Below are 14,010 nucleotides of genomic sequence, written 5' to 3'. Positions count from 1 at the left end.
GCCAGTGAAGTAAAGATTCCCATTCCTTGTAAGACACAATGCTCCACCACTGCAATGCTTGGTGTCCCAGATGCATACACAGAGCTTATAGCTATGGAACAAGTACTAATCTAATCTAATCGACATAGGGGAAGAGGAGGAAGGCAAACAGAAAAGAATACTGTACTTGGGTATCTGATGGCAGAGGAGCATGTTAACCTAGAGCAGAAGTGTACAGACTTGCTAGTACTGTGGGCCACAAACCCCTCACTGGTAACAATATAAGGGCTGGAAAAAAAATTGTTTCATAAATATTATCCAGCTGAAACATGCCATTTCATAGTTTCCACAAGGGCTCACCCTTCTTTTTCGGGAGGAAATGAAAGATGATTTTTTTTTTAACAAAAAAGAATGAACAGTGAGGTGTGGGTCACCATAAGATCAATGGTAGGTCACAGAGATGTCCACTGTCTGTGCATCTCTGACCTAGAATTAAACAGATATTTGATAGTGGTGAATAAGACTTGGAAACTGTTTCATTTGAATGGTAATCTTTATTTCAGCTATACCAGGAAACTGTTATACACTATACAAAGCATTACACAAACACAAAGCCTCTGTGACATACAAGAATACATTATTACACAACAAAGCACCAAGAAATTATAATTTAAGTAATGAAAAATAAAATTTATTAATTGAGTTTATATGTACTCATAGTACATTTCATGTTTCAGTCTCAAAATACTTTTGGAAAAATATTATGAATAAGTGTTAATCAAATACACAAAAGAGCATATTTGCCACATTATTTCATTACACAAAATTCATTAAAGAGTCTCCCTAAATTTGCATTTGGTAACCCTATGAAATGCCACACAGAAAAGGGACATATACAAAAGTAAAATTATGTGTGTTTAACAATACATTGAATTACCTTCAATAATAAGAGTCATGTTGCCAGCTGCACAAGAAAAAGATGTGCATTTTTAAACAGATCTTTTCAGTTTTTAATTATTATAGCTACAGAAAGAAAGGTCCAAACAATAGATCTCTTTCACAAAATCAAAGGTACCCAAGTACATTATCAAGGAAACAGCAAGAAAAACTCCAACTTTCATTATGTCCAACTAGCTTGCAGACAATTTCTTCTCTTTACCCGCAAAACTGCAGATGATTATGTGCTCCGCAAAACACTGATGCCAATACAACCAACACAGTATTCTGTACTAAAACAACTTTTTTTCTCCTGAATGGCTGACCTAATTGTAACCAAGCTCTCAACCATCATTGTCAGCAAATTTATACAAAGAGAACAGCAATTCCAACAACAAACTTGTGTAGGTGGTAGTATGGACAAAAAAATCCTGTAAATATGGACTCTGAAGTACATACCTCATGAGCTATGGGCACTTATGCATTTTTGCTACTTTGAAACACACCTCTTCTACTGAGTAAGTGGTCATATCTCTTAAGTTATGTGCTTCAGAGTTTATGTTTACTGGAAGTTTTTTTCTTGTTTTGATCCATACTACCGCCTCAAAGTTTGTCGATGGAGTTCTAGTTCACCCTGTATAACTGACCCTTAACAGCTCACATTGGATCAACATGACAAGTGTGTTTCTTCTGCTGCTGATCTTTCTCATGAAGTGAGGAACAAATGCAGCTGATCCCATGTAAAATTCTCTGGTTTCAGCCTGTATGCTCTGTATTTAAAACCATTGTCAGCCTCATTATTTCCTTCTATGGTGCATTTTGAACTGACATGACCACCTGTCTTGCTCCTTATTTCAGCAAAATGACCTGACGCAATCACTCATGTTGCTCAGTGTTTTGATAAAAAGTGAGCATATAGTGTTATTATACTATATATTTCATTTTTTTTCAACATACAAGTAAATTCACCACTATCACTGTTCTGACTATTACATGTCTTGTTAAGTATTCACTGTACGCAACAAAGGTTCCAATGTTGTTTCTCATGTCTTTTCAGAAAATGTCAAAGTTCCTCGCCAATAAAGGAATTATGGCAGAGCTGCTGCTGCAAACTGAAGACAAATAGTCTCTGTGTGAGATCATACAAAATGAAGATTGGAGTGTGAATAGGAATGTGACAAAACGGACCATACACCAAAGACATTAAGATGTGAAATGGAGAAGGCTATTAAGACTCTCAGAAAGATTAAAGCAATAGGTTGTGATAAAATACTAGCTGAACCTCTAAAGGCCTTGAGATATAGAATAATATGAATCTTAGCAAACTCATCAATAGGATATAGAGGACATTTGGCCTGAATATATTCTTAAAAATTTTCTTATACTCTTACCAAAGAAACAATACCAATGAATGCAAATATTACGGGCAGTTAATTTCATACTGCACATTTCGAAGGCCTTGTGTAGCTTTTTACTCAAAAGATTGGAAAGAAAAGTTGAAGAAAACATGGGGGAAGGATTAGCTTGGATTTAGGAAAGAAAAAGGAACACGAGATGCTATTAGATGTTTGGGGATGTTACGGCTAAGAATGCTAGAAGTTAACACAGATAAGTACATTATTTCTGTTGGCTGGCAAAGGTATTTGATAGAGCTGACTGGAGTATTCCCGTGAAGACCTTAGAAGATGTTGTGTAGACTAAAAGAACAGGAAACTCATATAGGACTATGAGGAAACAAACAAGGCTGGGCTGATATCAGAAGATGTGTTAGACAAGGTGGTTTTTGTCACTAACTCTTTTCAATATTTATACAGAGAAATAAACAGACTATTAGAAAAAAAGCAAGAGGCATAATAAGAGGAGCAAGAGGAGAACAAAGGCAATTTAAATATGCAGATGATCAAACAGTGTCAGCTGAAACAGAGGAAGAACTATAATTTATGATGTAGAGGATTGTAAATGTGAGAAAAGAGTATGGAATGAGGATTAATACAAGAAAGACCACAGTGATGAGAATCTGCTAACGTAGGTTCTGTCAAAATATGATTGGAACAAAAGACTTTGGACCAATTAAAATCTTTTTGATACCTAAAATGTTTTTTGGCTTAAAATGAAAGCTCTGTGCAGGAAATAAGAAGCAGAATATCTATGAGTAAAATAGATTTTGTAAAGGTGAAAGTTTCACTGACTCCAAAAAACATTCTGATAAAATTAAAAAAGAGACTTGCCAAGTGTTTTGTCTGGAGGGTCATATCATATGGCAGTGAATCATGAGCAGTCAAAATGAAAACGGAAATTTACCTGGATAGCTCTGAAATGCAGCTGTGGAGAAAAATGTTAAACAAATTTATTTATTTATTGTCCTCTGAATCAATACTGTACATGACATGCACATGGTGATGCATGGACTGACAATTTGGCAAATGAGGAAGTACTTCTAAGAATAGGAGGGGTAAGAAAACCAGTGGAAATGATAAGACTGAGGAAAAAATCTAGCCTGGGACATATACTGTGAAGAAATTGCCAACTCACAGAATGAAAGATTGCAAGAAAGGGAGTGAGAGGGAGAAGAAGACTTTGAATGCTGGATAACATTAAAAGGCAGATGAAGGATGAAGCATGGGGCAACGGAAAGCGTAGAGCATCTGGCTGGTACCTGTTATAAGATAGATATACCAATGAAGAAGTAACAGTGAGCAAATCAAATTACACATAAAACCAGTTTAAAAATTGGAGAAGACCAAAAATCTGCTACATCATTTCTTGGAAGTTGGACATTTTAGAGCTGACCAAAAAACGAAGACACCAATGCAATTCTTTCCCTTTATTTTGATAAGAAATGAATGGATGTCACTGTTATGTACACTAATACACACATTATGCCATTTGTTGAACAGTCTGGCACTTACATTGCATTACACGGCAATTACAGTATTGGCCAGAAGAACAAGGTCAGCATCTGTAGGTTTTTTTCCATTCGTTAATGTGTCTGTTCTGAATTTGTATACCGTTTACCAGCTGATCTCACGCAAGAAAGTAACAAGACGAGAATTCCCGAGTAATCTGTCTAAGGACTTGCTGGTCGAATATTTTGCCAAAGAACATACAAGCTGAGGAATTATTAAACAGCAATAAAAAAAGTAGTCACCAGTATACATTAAAAAAGCATAATTGTCACTGACATAGTGATAATGTAAATACTACATTGCTTTACTAACCAGGGCCCTACATTCTGCTTATAAGCTGACTAGTTGATGTAAGTACTACACTGCTTCACTAACCATTGCACTGCATTCTACTTATAAGCCGACTAGCTGATGTAAATACTACAATGCTTTACTAACTGGTGCCCTACTTTCTACTTATAAGTTGATTAACTGATATAAATACTATGTTGCTTTACTAACCGGTGTCCTACATTCTACATATAAGCTGACTAGCTGATGTAAATACTACATTACCTTACTAACCGGTGCCCTACATTCTGATTATCAGCTGACTAGCTGAACCTGTAATAGGATATCTAATCTACAGTCTGTGTGCCCAGACAAGATAGGTCTAACTGCTATATCTGACATCAAGAAACATCTTGAAATTCTAACATTTAATGTTCCAGATTTTAAAAAAACTGAAATACCAATATGTGATTTCTGTCTTAATACCATCCTTGAAAGAAACAGAAATTACTGTATACTTCTGTATTCTAAGAACTGTGGGGCACTTTAGGAATCTGTATTTTACCTCAACTCAGCTTAAACATCACATGAGTTTGGTATTTTAAACAGGAAACATGAAACAGTTTTTAATTTTTCAGTGTGTATTCTTTTCCCAACTACTAATGCAGTTCTTACATTCCTGCAACTACCAAACAGAGGAACTATGTAATTCCTTTTCTCATAAGTAAATCTGAAAGATTTTACAATTCCAGCAAAACCAAGAACACATTTCAAGGAGCAATGTTTGACATTCTTATTTTCTTGGTTCTGAAAATACAGCTCCATTTTGAACCAGATGGAACAAAATTCAAATTAACTTGTGTGTATTGCATTTTGTATGATTTCCTTTATATCTGAAGTGAAGCGTTCTGAGCACCTGTCATAACTTCGTAATACAATTACTGAACAGATCTGATCCTAGTCATCTCCAACAGCTGAAATTGTAACTCCTTGTCATCACAAAGTATGACACATATAGTTAAGTTATATAATGATTATTGTGCCAGAAGCTAGACTGTCAAAATATAAACAGCTGTACTTTTTCTCGTTATAATGAAACCACAGAATGCAATACATAAATGTATGGAATGCAATAAGAAGTTGTACATTGTAATATCAAATCCAAAGACCTTAACCAAGGAAATGGTTTCGTATTTTGTTTAAGCAGCTACTGACAATACAATATTACAAAGGTAACCTACACATACTGTGATACATCATGTATAAAAAGCCATTAGTAACAGCAGATCACATTTAAACAGAAAACAGCACCCCTCCTTTGTTTCCACCATACTGGGATTCCCACCAGAGTACTGGTTCTCAATTTCAAACAGGATACCTGTGTCGTCTGTTGAGAGTCTGACTATTAATTCTGATACACAGATGCAATAAAGTTAAATTACATTAGGGTAGCATATAATACACAGAACTTTGTATATTACAAATTTTTGCTGCTTTTTTTGTTATGGTAGACATAAATGTAAGTGTAGAAACCATGTTACAAGCTATAATTTTTACTGTTACTTTAAAACTCTGGTGGTACACAAGCAGTCCCCACTCCTCCCCCCTTCATACACACCCCTGAAACCATAAATGTAGCTCAACAGATATGTCGCAGCACATTCTCATACTCATCGGGTGTTAAATGATTGAGTACCTCACAAAACTTCAACTCTGGGTGCATACACCTCCTTGAACACACATTTCTTACATCAGTTACGCTATTTAAGTATTCTCTTTCTGGAACAATCTCAGCATAAATCCTGGAATATGATATGAAGCAGCAAGGAATAAAATTTTCAAAATATGCACCAGTGCAAACATCACACTTCCGTGCCTTCTGCAAGTACTCCACAACAGAATTTGGTAGAGTGCGCCATGGTACAGGCACTCTGAAACAAGAAAATGTCATTTCAAAGTGAATATCAAGGGAAAAAATAATGGTACCACTCAATATACAAGCAGATTCACATTGCTACAAAATCTGCCACATCATCACAACTGTCTGTTAAAAAAATGGCTACATGTTTCTCAAAACCACACTGTTTAGAATTACAAAACTATTTTCACAAGAGGGGATTAATAAGCATGGGAAAAACTGTAATAAATTAGAAATAGTAAGGCAGTTTTTTTTCTTTGTGTGTGTGTGTGTGTGTGTGTGTGTGTGTGTGTGTGTGTGTGTTAATTTGGTAGCTAAAGAAGCCAGCTGCATTTTCCTGACAGCTTCAGTATTTCTGCTGCTACCTTTGGTTCAGTAGATTTTTTTTGTGAGCAGTTGTGAAACCCAGAAGATGGTGATCTTTGTCACATTCAGATAATATTTTGAAAGATGTTAAAAACGGATTCTTTACTGATTCTCTCTTTTCTCATCATTGCTTTGATTGTGATACACAAGTCTTGGAGCACTAGGGCCTCCTTCGTGATTCTCGGTTCTTCACAGAGAGATGGTCTGACACTTTGTTCTTCATCATTCAGACTTGTTTCACAACACTGGAAGTGTCTGTGCCACTAACCACTATTGTATGATCAAACATAGTTGCTGTACACTTCCACCAGCTTATCATAGATTGTTGCAGGGTTGTTCCACTACAAATTCAGAAAATGAATTACCAGCCTAACCCACTTTATCAACAGGCCACACCACTTCGCTTTGGTTCCTCTAGTGGCATGATATAGTACTGGGATGTAGTACTGGGGCACAGTGAAATATATCTACCAGGGCTGCAGATGTGTGTGTGCAAACAAACATGCGTAAGCACTTAAGTAAAGAGTAAAGTTAATCTGCATAACATTCTTCTTTACATGACATTTTAAAAAAATGATGCATGTATTTCAATTAAATAGGTTAACTGATATACTGTACAAGTGCATTCTTTTGTTGTGATTTATGAACCGTAAAAATTTATCAAAAATCAATTAGGTTTATAAAGAGCCTGCTCCTCCATATTCAAGCATTTCACAATTGTTAGCGGAATTCAAGTCTGTAGTACTTGTACTTGAGATGATTCATGTGGACATCTGAACATTGCAGAAGATGGAAGGAATATTATAACTTAATGTCCTTTTGATGTCGGTGTTCTTAGAGACTGAGCTCAGTTTCAAATTGAACATGGGTAGGGAATGCAATTGACTGTGGCCTTTCAAAGGGAACAATCCTACTATTCACTTTTATTGAGTTGGCGGATCAATAGCTTTTCTTGCACAAAGATTGTGTGTGCAAATCTCTCTGTCACCTCACTCAATCTGAAATTAGAACAACAGATGAGGAAATGAGAAAGTGCACAATACCATAATGGAGTTAAAAGGTGTTCAAAATAGCTGACACCATAAGCCTATCAGAAGGAAGAATACCGCATATTTTACATTGTTAGGGACAACTCTGAACAATACCACATTTGTGGAACAGCGACAAAAATTAGATGAGAAAATAAATTTTTCAGCAATATTTGGACCAGTTTTGAAGTGAACATTACTGATTTTTGTGGTAACAAAGCACATGAGAAAAGTATGTGCAACAGTAAAGCAGTTTGATGACAACACAAAAATGTATGATACAGGGCAAGCATTTGCATATACATGTCCAAAATAGCCAAAAACAGAGTCCATGACAATAGCAAAGTTCAGTTCATGAGAGCAGCGTATTAGTAATGATCGTAACAGTGCAAGTGAGAGTGAATTATGAATTTTGTGGTCTCTTCCCCAGCTTATATGTCAGCAGTTGGTGCCTCAATGTGCCATGGTAGTACTGGTAGGCACGGGCATCAGTGAGGCCCTGCCCCAGGGCCGTTGGTGGCGCGGGCTGCCAGCTGGCCTGAACTGAGCCTAGCAAAGGTGCATGCAAGCTGGCAGCATTGGCTCATATGGGTGCCCTGCAGAGGTGGAGGCAATGTCCAGTGCTGGTCTGACAGCTTCCAGACCAGCAATGGCCTGATTGGTCCTCACTCAGTATAGGAGGGGGAAAATTGCAGATTTACTGGCAGCAGAGGAGGAACCCACCAGTGAAGGGTGGTAATATGGGTGTGTTACAATAATTTTGTGGATCAATTTGTTACTGTGAATGAAAAATCAATTCATCCCTTCATACCAGAAACAAAAAATCAACCGAAGTATGTGTGGAAACTGTGGGCCAGAACTACACAAGGCAAAGCCTGCCACAGGAGTTGTAGCCCATGTTTTCGGGGTACAGAAGGGATTCTTGTTATTGAGAATCTTGCAGAAGGAACAAACAATAACTGGCAAGACTTAAAAAGTCTTCTAGACAAACTAAATTAAATAAAACATGTAAAGAGAAGCCTGGGAAAAGTTACATCAGCATACCTGCACACAATGGTGCTTTGGTACACAGAAAATTGTGCAATTTCAAGTAAAAATTCTTGGATTACTCACCAAATTCACCAGATTAGGCACCCCTCTAACAATCACTTATTTCCACAGATCAAACTTTTTTTGGCTATAGATCTTCTGAGTGTGATGAGAGCTTTATGTCAGTTGTAGACAGGAATTTTGTAGACATTTCAATAATTACACTTGACGGATATGATCTACTCACCGGAGAATGTTGTACAAAGTCTCTTTTTAGTTCATGCTCTGTGTTGAGAAGTTAGTGTGTTTTTGACATAAACGACATTGCATTTCACTGCCTGATTGAGGAATTTTCAACTAACCATACACTTTCTGTGACACTCACTAAGACCGCTATGTTTTTTATGCCCCAGATGTGAGTTTCCCCTGCCACAAGAATGCCACAAATTCTTCTCTCCCATCCCTGCTGCCAAGTCATGTTCCCCATCCCCTGCCCCTCTCCCTCCTTTCAGTACTTACCAACACAGTATAAATTTTATAGCATTTGATGCACTGTTGCAAGAGAAGCAAAGAGAGGAACATACCTTCTTTGCAGGTTCTTCGGTACATCCTTGCTTTGGAAAGTTGGGAAAGAAAATAAAATTTCAAATTGATCCCTATATTTCTTTCCAAATGACCACAAGGAGGATAATGACATAACAGATAACAAACAATGATCACAAATGACACGAAGATAAAACAAATTAAATGCAAAATAGTACGTACTAATAGATTCAGTTACTCAGTCATATAAAATTCATCCAGTAACATGACACAGCTAGTGTTTTTGCTTTCTATCATTACTTTGCTTGAAGTGTAAGTCAAGCTGCACTGTTTGTACTGAAGCATGTGCAAAGTGATCTGATATTCACAGTTATAGAGTGAGGAGTCTATTACTGAAATCCCAATTTCTCGGACAGCCCTTGGATCTGCCAATACCTGCACACAACCTGTTCAGCGACTTCCGTACAAGCCATGACTGTTTAACATTGAGGCAGAAAACATTCTTGTGGCAGCATCTATGTTTACAACGTCTCCCCACTTATCTTCCACAGCTCTACCATGGACTGTGGCAGGCCGTAATTAGGTGGAACCCAAGTACTCAAGAAAATGTTATTACATTACACTACACTGTCATTCAGTAATCTAATGCCCATTTTGTGGATGAAATTCATGCAACTGAATCTTCAATCAGTTTTTCTGTGCAGCAAACACTAATGTTTGTAATGGTGAGCGACGCCACTGTGAGCTTGCTAATCAGCTCATAATGCTGTTCCTCACAGGTACTTGTTATCTGATATTGATAGAGCAGCCCTTAAATGATAGTGTCTTATCCAATACTATCCTAAGATACTCTGGCAGCATCATGGTACTCCATGGTGATGTCACTGTATTGTATGTGCTTTGTTCTGCTTGCTTCCCAATTTCTCAAGTGGAAGGCACAAAGCTGTTTTCTGGTAGTTTATGTAGTTACCCGTAGATGACTACCCAGTGCAGCTATGTCATTACGCAATATCTCAAAGTCGGAATGGTGATAAAAAGGCAACAACAAGTGTGTGGCAGTCTCCATTTATTTTATTTATTTATTATTTATTTATTTTATTTATCCATCCGTTGACAATAAATATTGTATGGACGTTGTCAAGGGTACATGTAAGCCATTTCAAAGAAATGGGACACAAACAATATATTTGTAAAAAAGTACAAAACAAAATAATACAATGAGGTTAATAATAATACAATGAAATTAATATAACTTATATACATCCCTGCTTGTTATTTTAAATGCATAGTCTGTTTTTCATAAGGCTTTAGTTTTGTCCTCCCTAAACGGCAAGTCCTTATATACACAACACTGCTTAAGTATATATTTACATCACACAACACCTGTCCTTTAAGTATGTAAATGTAATGAATGATTAGGTAATGAATGATTAGGTACAGATAGAGTATTTTCCATTTTGCCTTTATAAATATCATCAGAAAAAATTTATTGACCTACATAGTCATTTACAGAATAAAAACATTGTTCTACTAGAAATTTTTTAAATTCTGTTTTAAATTTGTTATCATCTTCTAACTGCCTGATGTTGACTGGCAGTGTGTTGTACAGTTTTGCACCGATATGGCTCACATGCCTTTGTGTATTCGTTCTTTTTGTTCGCCGAGTATGGAGTGCTGCGCTATTACGGGTATTGTAGTTACGAAAGTCGGCATTTGTCTGAAAATCTGCAATGTGGGTCCTGACATATAATACACATTTGTATATGTATAATGATGGTATAGTAAATATTCTAAGCTTTTTGAATATGGGTTTGCAGTGTGCCTGTGGATGACTGGGTTATTATTCGGATGGCCCTCTTCTGCAACAAAAAATTTTGTTTTAGGTGCCCTGTTGTGGAACCCTAAAATATTATTCTGTATGTGGCAAGAGAGAGAAAATAGCCGAAATATGCCATTCTGGCACCCTCTGAGGTACAAACATTTGCAATAATTCTGAGGGCAAAACAGGCTGAATTAAGTTTCTGTGCAAGTTTTATTACGTGGTCATTAAAATTTAAGTTTTCATCCACATGAATCCCCAGCAATTTTGTGGATGTCACTCTGTCTAAGACTTTGTCACCCCACACCAGATTGAGATTTACATTTTGACATCTTTTCCCAAACTGCATATAATTTGTTTTATTTACATTCAATGTCAACCAGTTCGCATTGAACCAAGAGTGGATGTAATTTAGTACTTTATCAGCAGTTGTTGGAAGCAATTGCTTTGGTGCACTTATTATCACACTAGTATCATCTGCAAATATTATTGCTTTGGCTGCATCATCTGAGGTGTGAAAATCATTTATATATGCAAGAAACAGTATGGGGCCCTAGGATGCTGCCTTGTGGTACTCCTATTTCTACATTTTTTGCCTCCGATACTGAATTTATTTTGTGGTTGGAATAAGCTGATGTCAGTCCGACAACCTGTGTTCTGTTTTTTAGGTATGATTCAAACCATTTTTTTCCTATCCCATGTATACCCAACACTTCCGATTTTTCTAAAAGAATGTCCTGGTTCACAGTGTCAAAAGCTTTGGAGAGGTCTAAATTTACTCCTACTACACTATAATCTTTTTCTAGATTTTTGATTATTTGTTCAGCGTACCACATTACTGCTGTTTCAGTATTTTTACATGTTTGGAAGCCATGCTGATTTCTGTTTAGTAAATTATGGTCATTTAGATATTTGTTGGTTCAGTGCTTCATCAGTTTTTCTAATATTTTTGAAAATACTGAGAGGAGAGATATTGGGCGATAGGTTTTTACCTTATACTTGTCGCCGTTTTTAAATAATGGCTTCACTTTTGAAATTTCCAGCCTTTCTGGAAAAGCTCCTTCAGTGAATAATAAATTGGCTATGTGTGCAAAGGGCTTTGCGATTTGTGGTGCTGTCCTTGTTACGATTGACACAGGTACCTCATCTATGCCAGCCGACATTTTGGGTTTCAAGCTTTGTATCACTTTCAACACTTCACCCTCATTTGTTGGCTCTACCCTCATCCTACAAGCTGGTTTTGGATATTCAGGTTTTTCTTCGTTTGTAAATTTTAAGCTTAATTAAGTTGTTGCATTTATGAAATAATTGTTAAAATAGTTTGGCAAATCTTGTTTATTAATATTGACATTTTTTAAAGTTTTGAGGCTAATGTCCTGGTTTTCACAACTCTTCCCCATTTCAGTCTTCACAATACCCCATATGGCTTTTGATTTGTTTTCAGACTGTCTTATAAAACTATCATTACTCATGAATTTTGCTTTAGCAATTACTTTTCTATATACCCTCTTGTAATTCCTGACATATTCTATGAATTGTGGGTCTGTGGATGTTTTCATTTTAGAAATTAGTCTCTTTAGAGTTCCACATGAAGTTTTGATGCCAGCTGTGATCCAAGAACTTGGCTTTGTATTGCCATGTGACCTGATTGTTGACAGCTTTTTTGGAAAACACATTTCAAAACAACCCATGAAAATGGAAGAAAATGATCTATATGCATCATTTGTATTGGATAGTACTTCTGCCCAAGCCTCATTAGTTAGCATATTTATGAATTCTACACAGTTTTATGTAGAAAAATTTCTTTTATACATGAAGTGTGTTTTTTTTTCTCTTTCAGTGGCCTTGAAGGAATTTTGAGGACAAGAGCATTGTGGTCTGATAATCCCAAACCAGTATTTGTTACATCAACTTCTGTGCGTCCTACATTTGAAAATATATTATCAATAAGACTGACTGTATTATTTGTTATTCTTGTGGGTGTGTGTATGTGTGTGTGGAAGCAGGTTGAAACTACATAACAGATTTAGGAACTGGTCTTTTAGCCTACTTTCACTCATAAGATTAATACTGAAGTCACCACACACAACTACAGTGGCTCTATCGATGAACAGAGTGTTAAGCAACATTTCTAATTGGTTAAAGAATATGTCTGCATCACCAGTAGGTGGTCTGTATATTGCTATGACTATAACTTTTCCCTGTATTTCATTCAACTGCACAGCTGCTGCTTCAAAATGATTTTCCACACTCAATGATTCAGCTTCACACCTTCTTTTATAGCTGATACTTGGTTTGGTAAATATACATAAACCTCCATTTTTGGTATTTTTTCTACAATACTGGCTTGCCAACTTAAACGGATGAGTATTAATGCTACTTAGTTCAAAACTTCTGCACCAATGCTCCACAATGCACATGCAGTCAATATTTGCACTGTTCATAGGTACCTCAAGTTCTAATGGTTTATTTCTAAGATGCTGAATGTTTAAGCTTAGAATCTGCAGGTGATGAGGACGAGTACTGGTTACATTTGTATTTACATTTTGTGGTGTCATACTCCGTTCCTTGCCCTGGCGAGGTACCAAAAATCCTTCAGAAGGACAGGTGTTCTGCACCTTGTAGGTCGTTCACTGGGATATGGTGAGTTGCTTGCTGCTGCTGCTGCTGCTGCTGGTGTAGCTCCTGGTGTCATTGATGCTGTCATTTCTGTGCTGTCATTTCTGTTGTTGTTGTTATTGTTGTTGTTGTTGTTGTTGTTGTTGATGATGATGATGATGATGATGATGGTGTAGCTGTTTCTGATACTTCAGGTGTCGGTTCTGTTGTTATTGATATGCTTCCTTGTGAACTGCTAGCACTTGGGGTGTTTTCTTGCAATGGCAGAACATCACACTTGTCTTGTAGTGGTGATGCTTCAGTTTCAGATTCACCAAGTAGTTTGTGGGTATTGTCCTTGAGGGGAATTATGTTTGAAGTGTCACAACTTACTTTCATTTTGGCATTTACTATTTCTATTATTTTTGCAATTACGAAATTTTTTCCTAATCTATTTAGGTGGAAACCATGTCTAGTATGGAATCTCCTTCCTAGTTTGCTTATATAAATGAAAGTCACATTTTCAAATTGTCTGCATATCTGTTTCATCTTACTATTTGCACTTTCCACTTCTTTGTTAACGCAGGACCATTCCGCTAGGTCATGACGATGAGGTAC

At 36.7% G+C, this 14,010-nt stretch overlaps 1 protein-coding gene across 6 annotated transcripts in view; it reads right to left on the bottom strand.

Annotated features, from left to right (window-relative positions):
- Positions 1-561: 561 nt before the first annotated feature.
- LOC126249060 (leucine-rich repeat-containing protein 58-like) overlaps positions 562-14,010 on the bottom strand; it is a 173,283-nt gene continuing 159,834 nt past the window's right edge. For all 6 annotated transcript variants that reach the window (XM_049950707.1, XM_049950703.1, XM_049950706.1 and 3 more), the window contains exon 7: positions 562-6,022. In XM_049950707.1, the coding sequence (XP_049806664.1) occupies positions 5,731-6,022 (292 nt within the window). In that variant the 3' untranslated portion in view covers positions 562-5,730. The remainder of the gene's footprint in view (positions 6,023-14,010) is intronic.

This window comes from Schistocerca nitens, chromosome 3, assembly GCF_023898315.1.
Source record: "Schistocerca nitens isolate TAMUIC-IGC-003100 chromosome 3, iqSchNite1.1, whole genome shotgun sequence".
Lineage (NCBI taxonomy): Eukaryota > Metazoa > Arthropoda > Insecta > Orthoptera > Acrididae > Schistocerca > Schistocerca nitens.
Note: the sequence above shows the minus strand (reverse complement) of the source record. Positions and strands in the feature narration are given on the sequence as shown.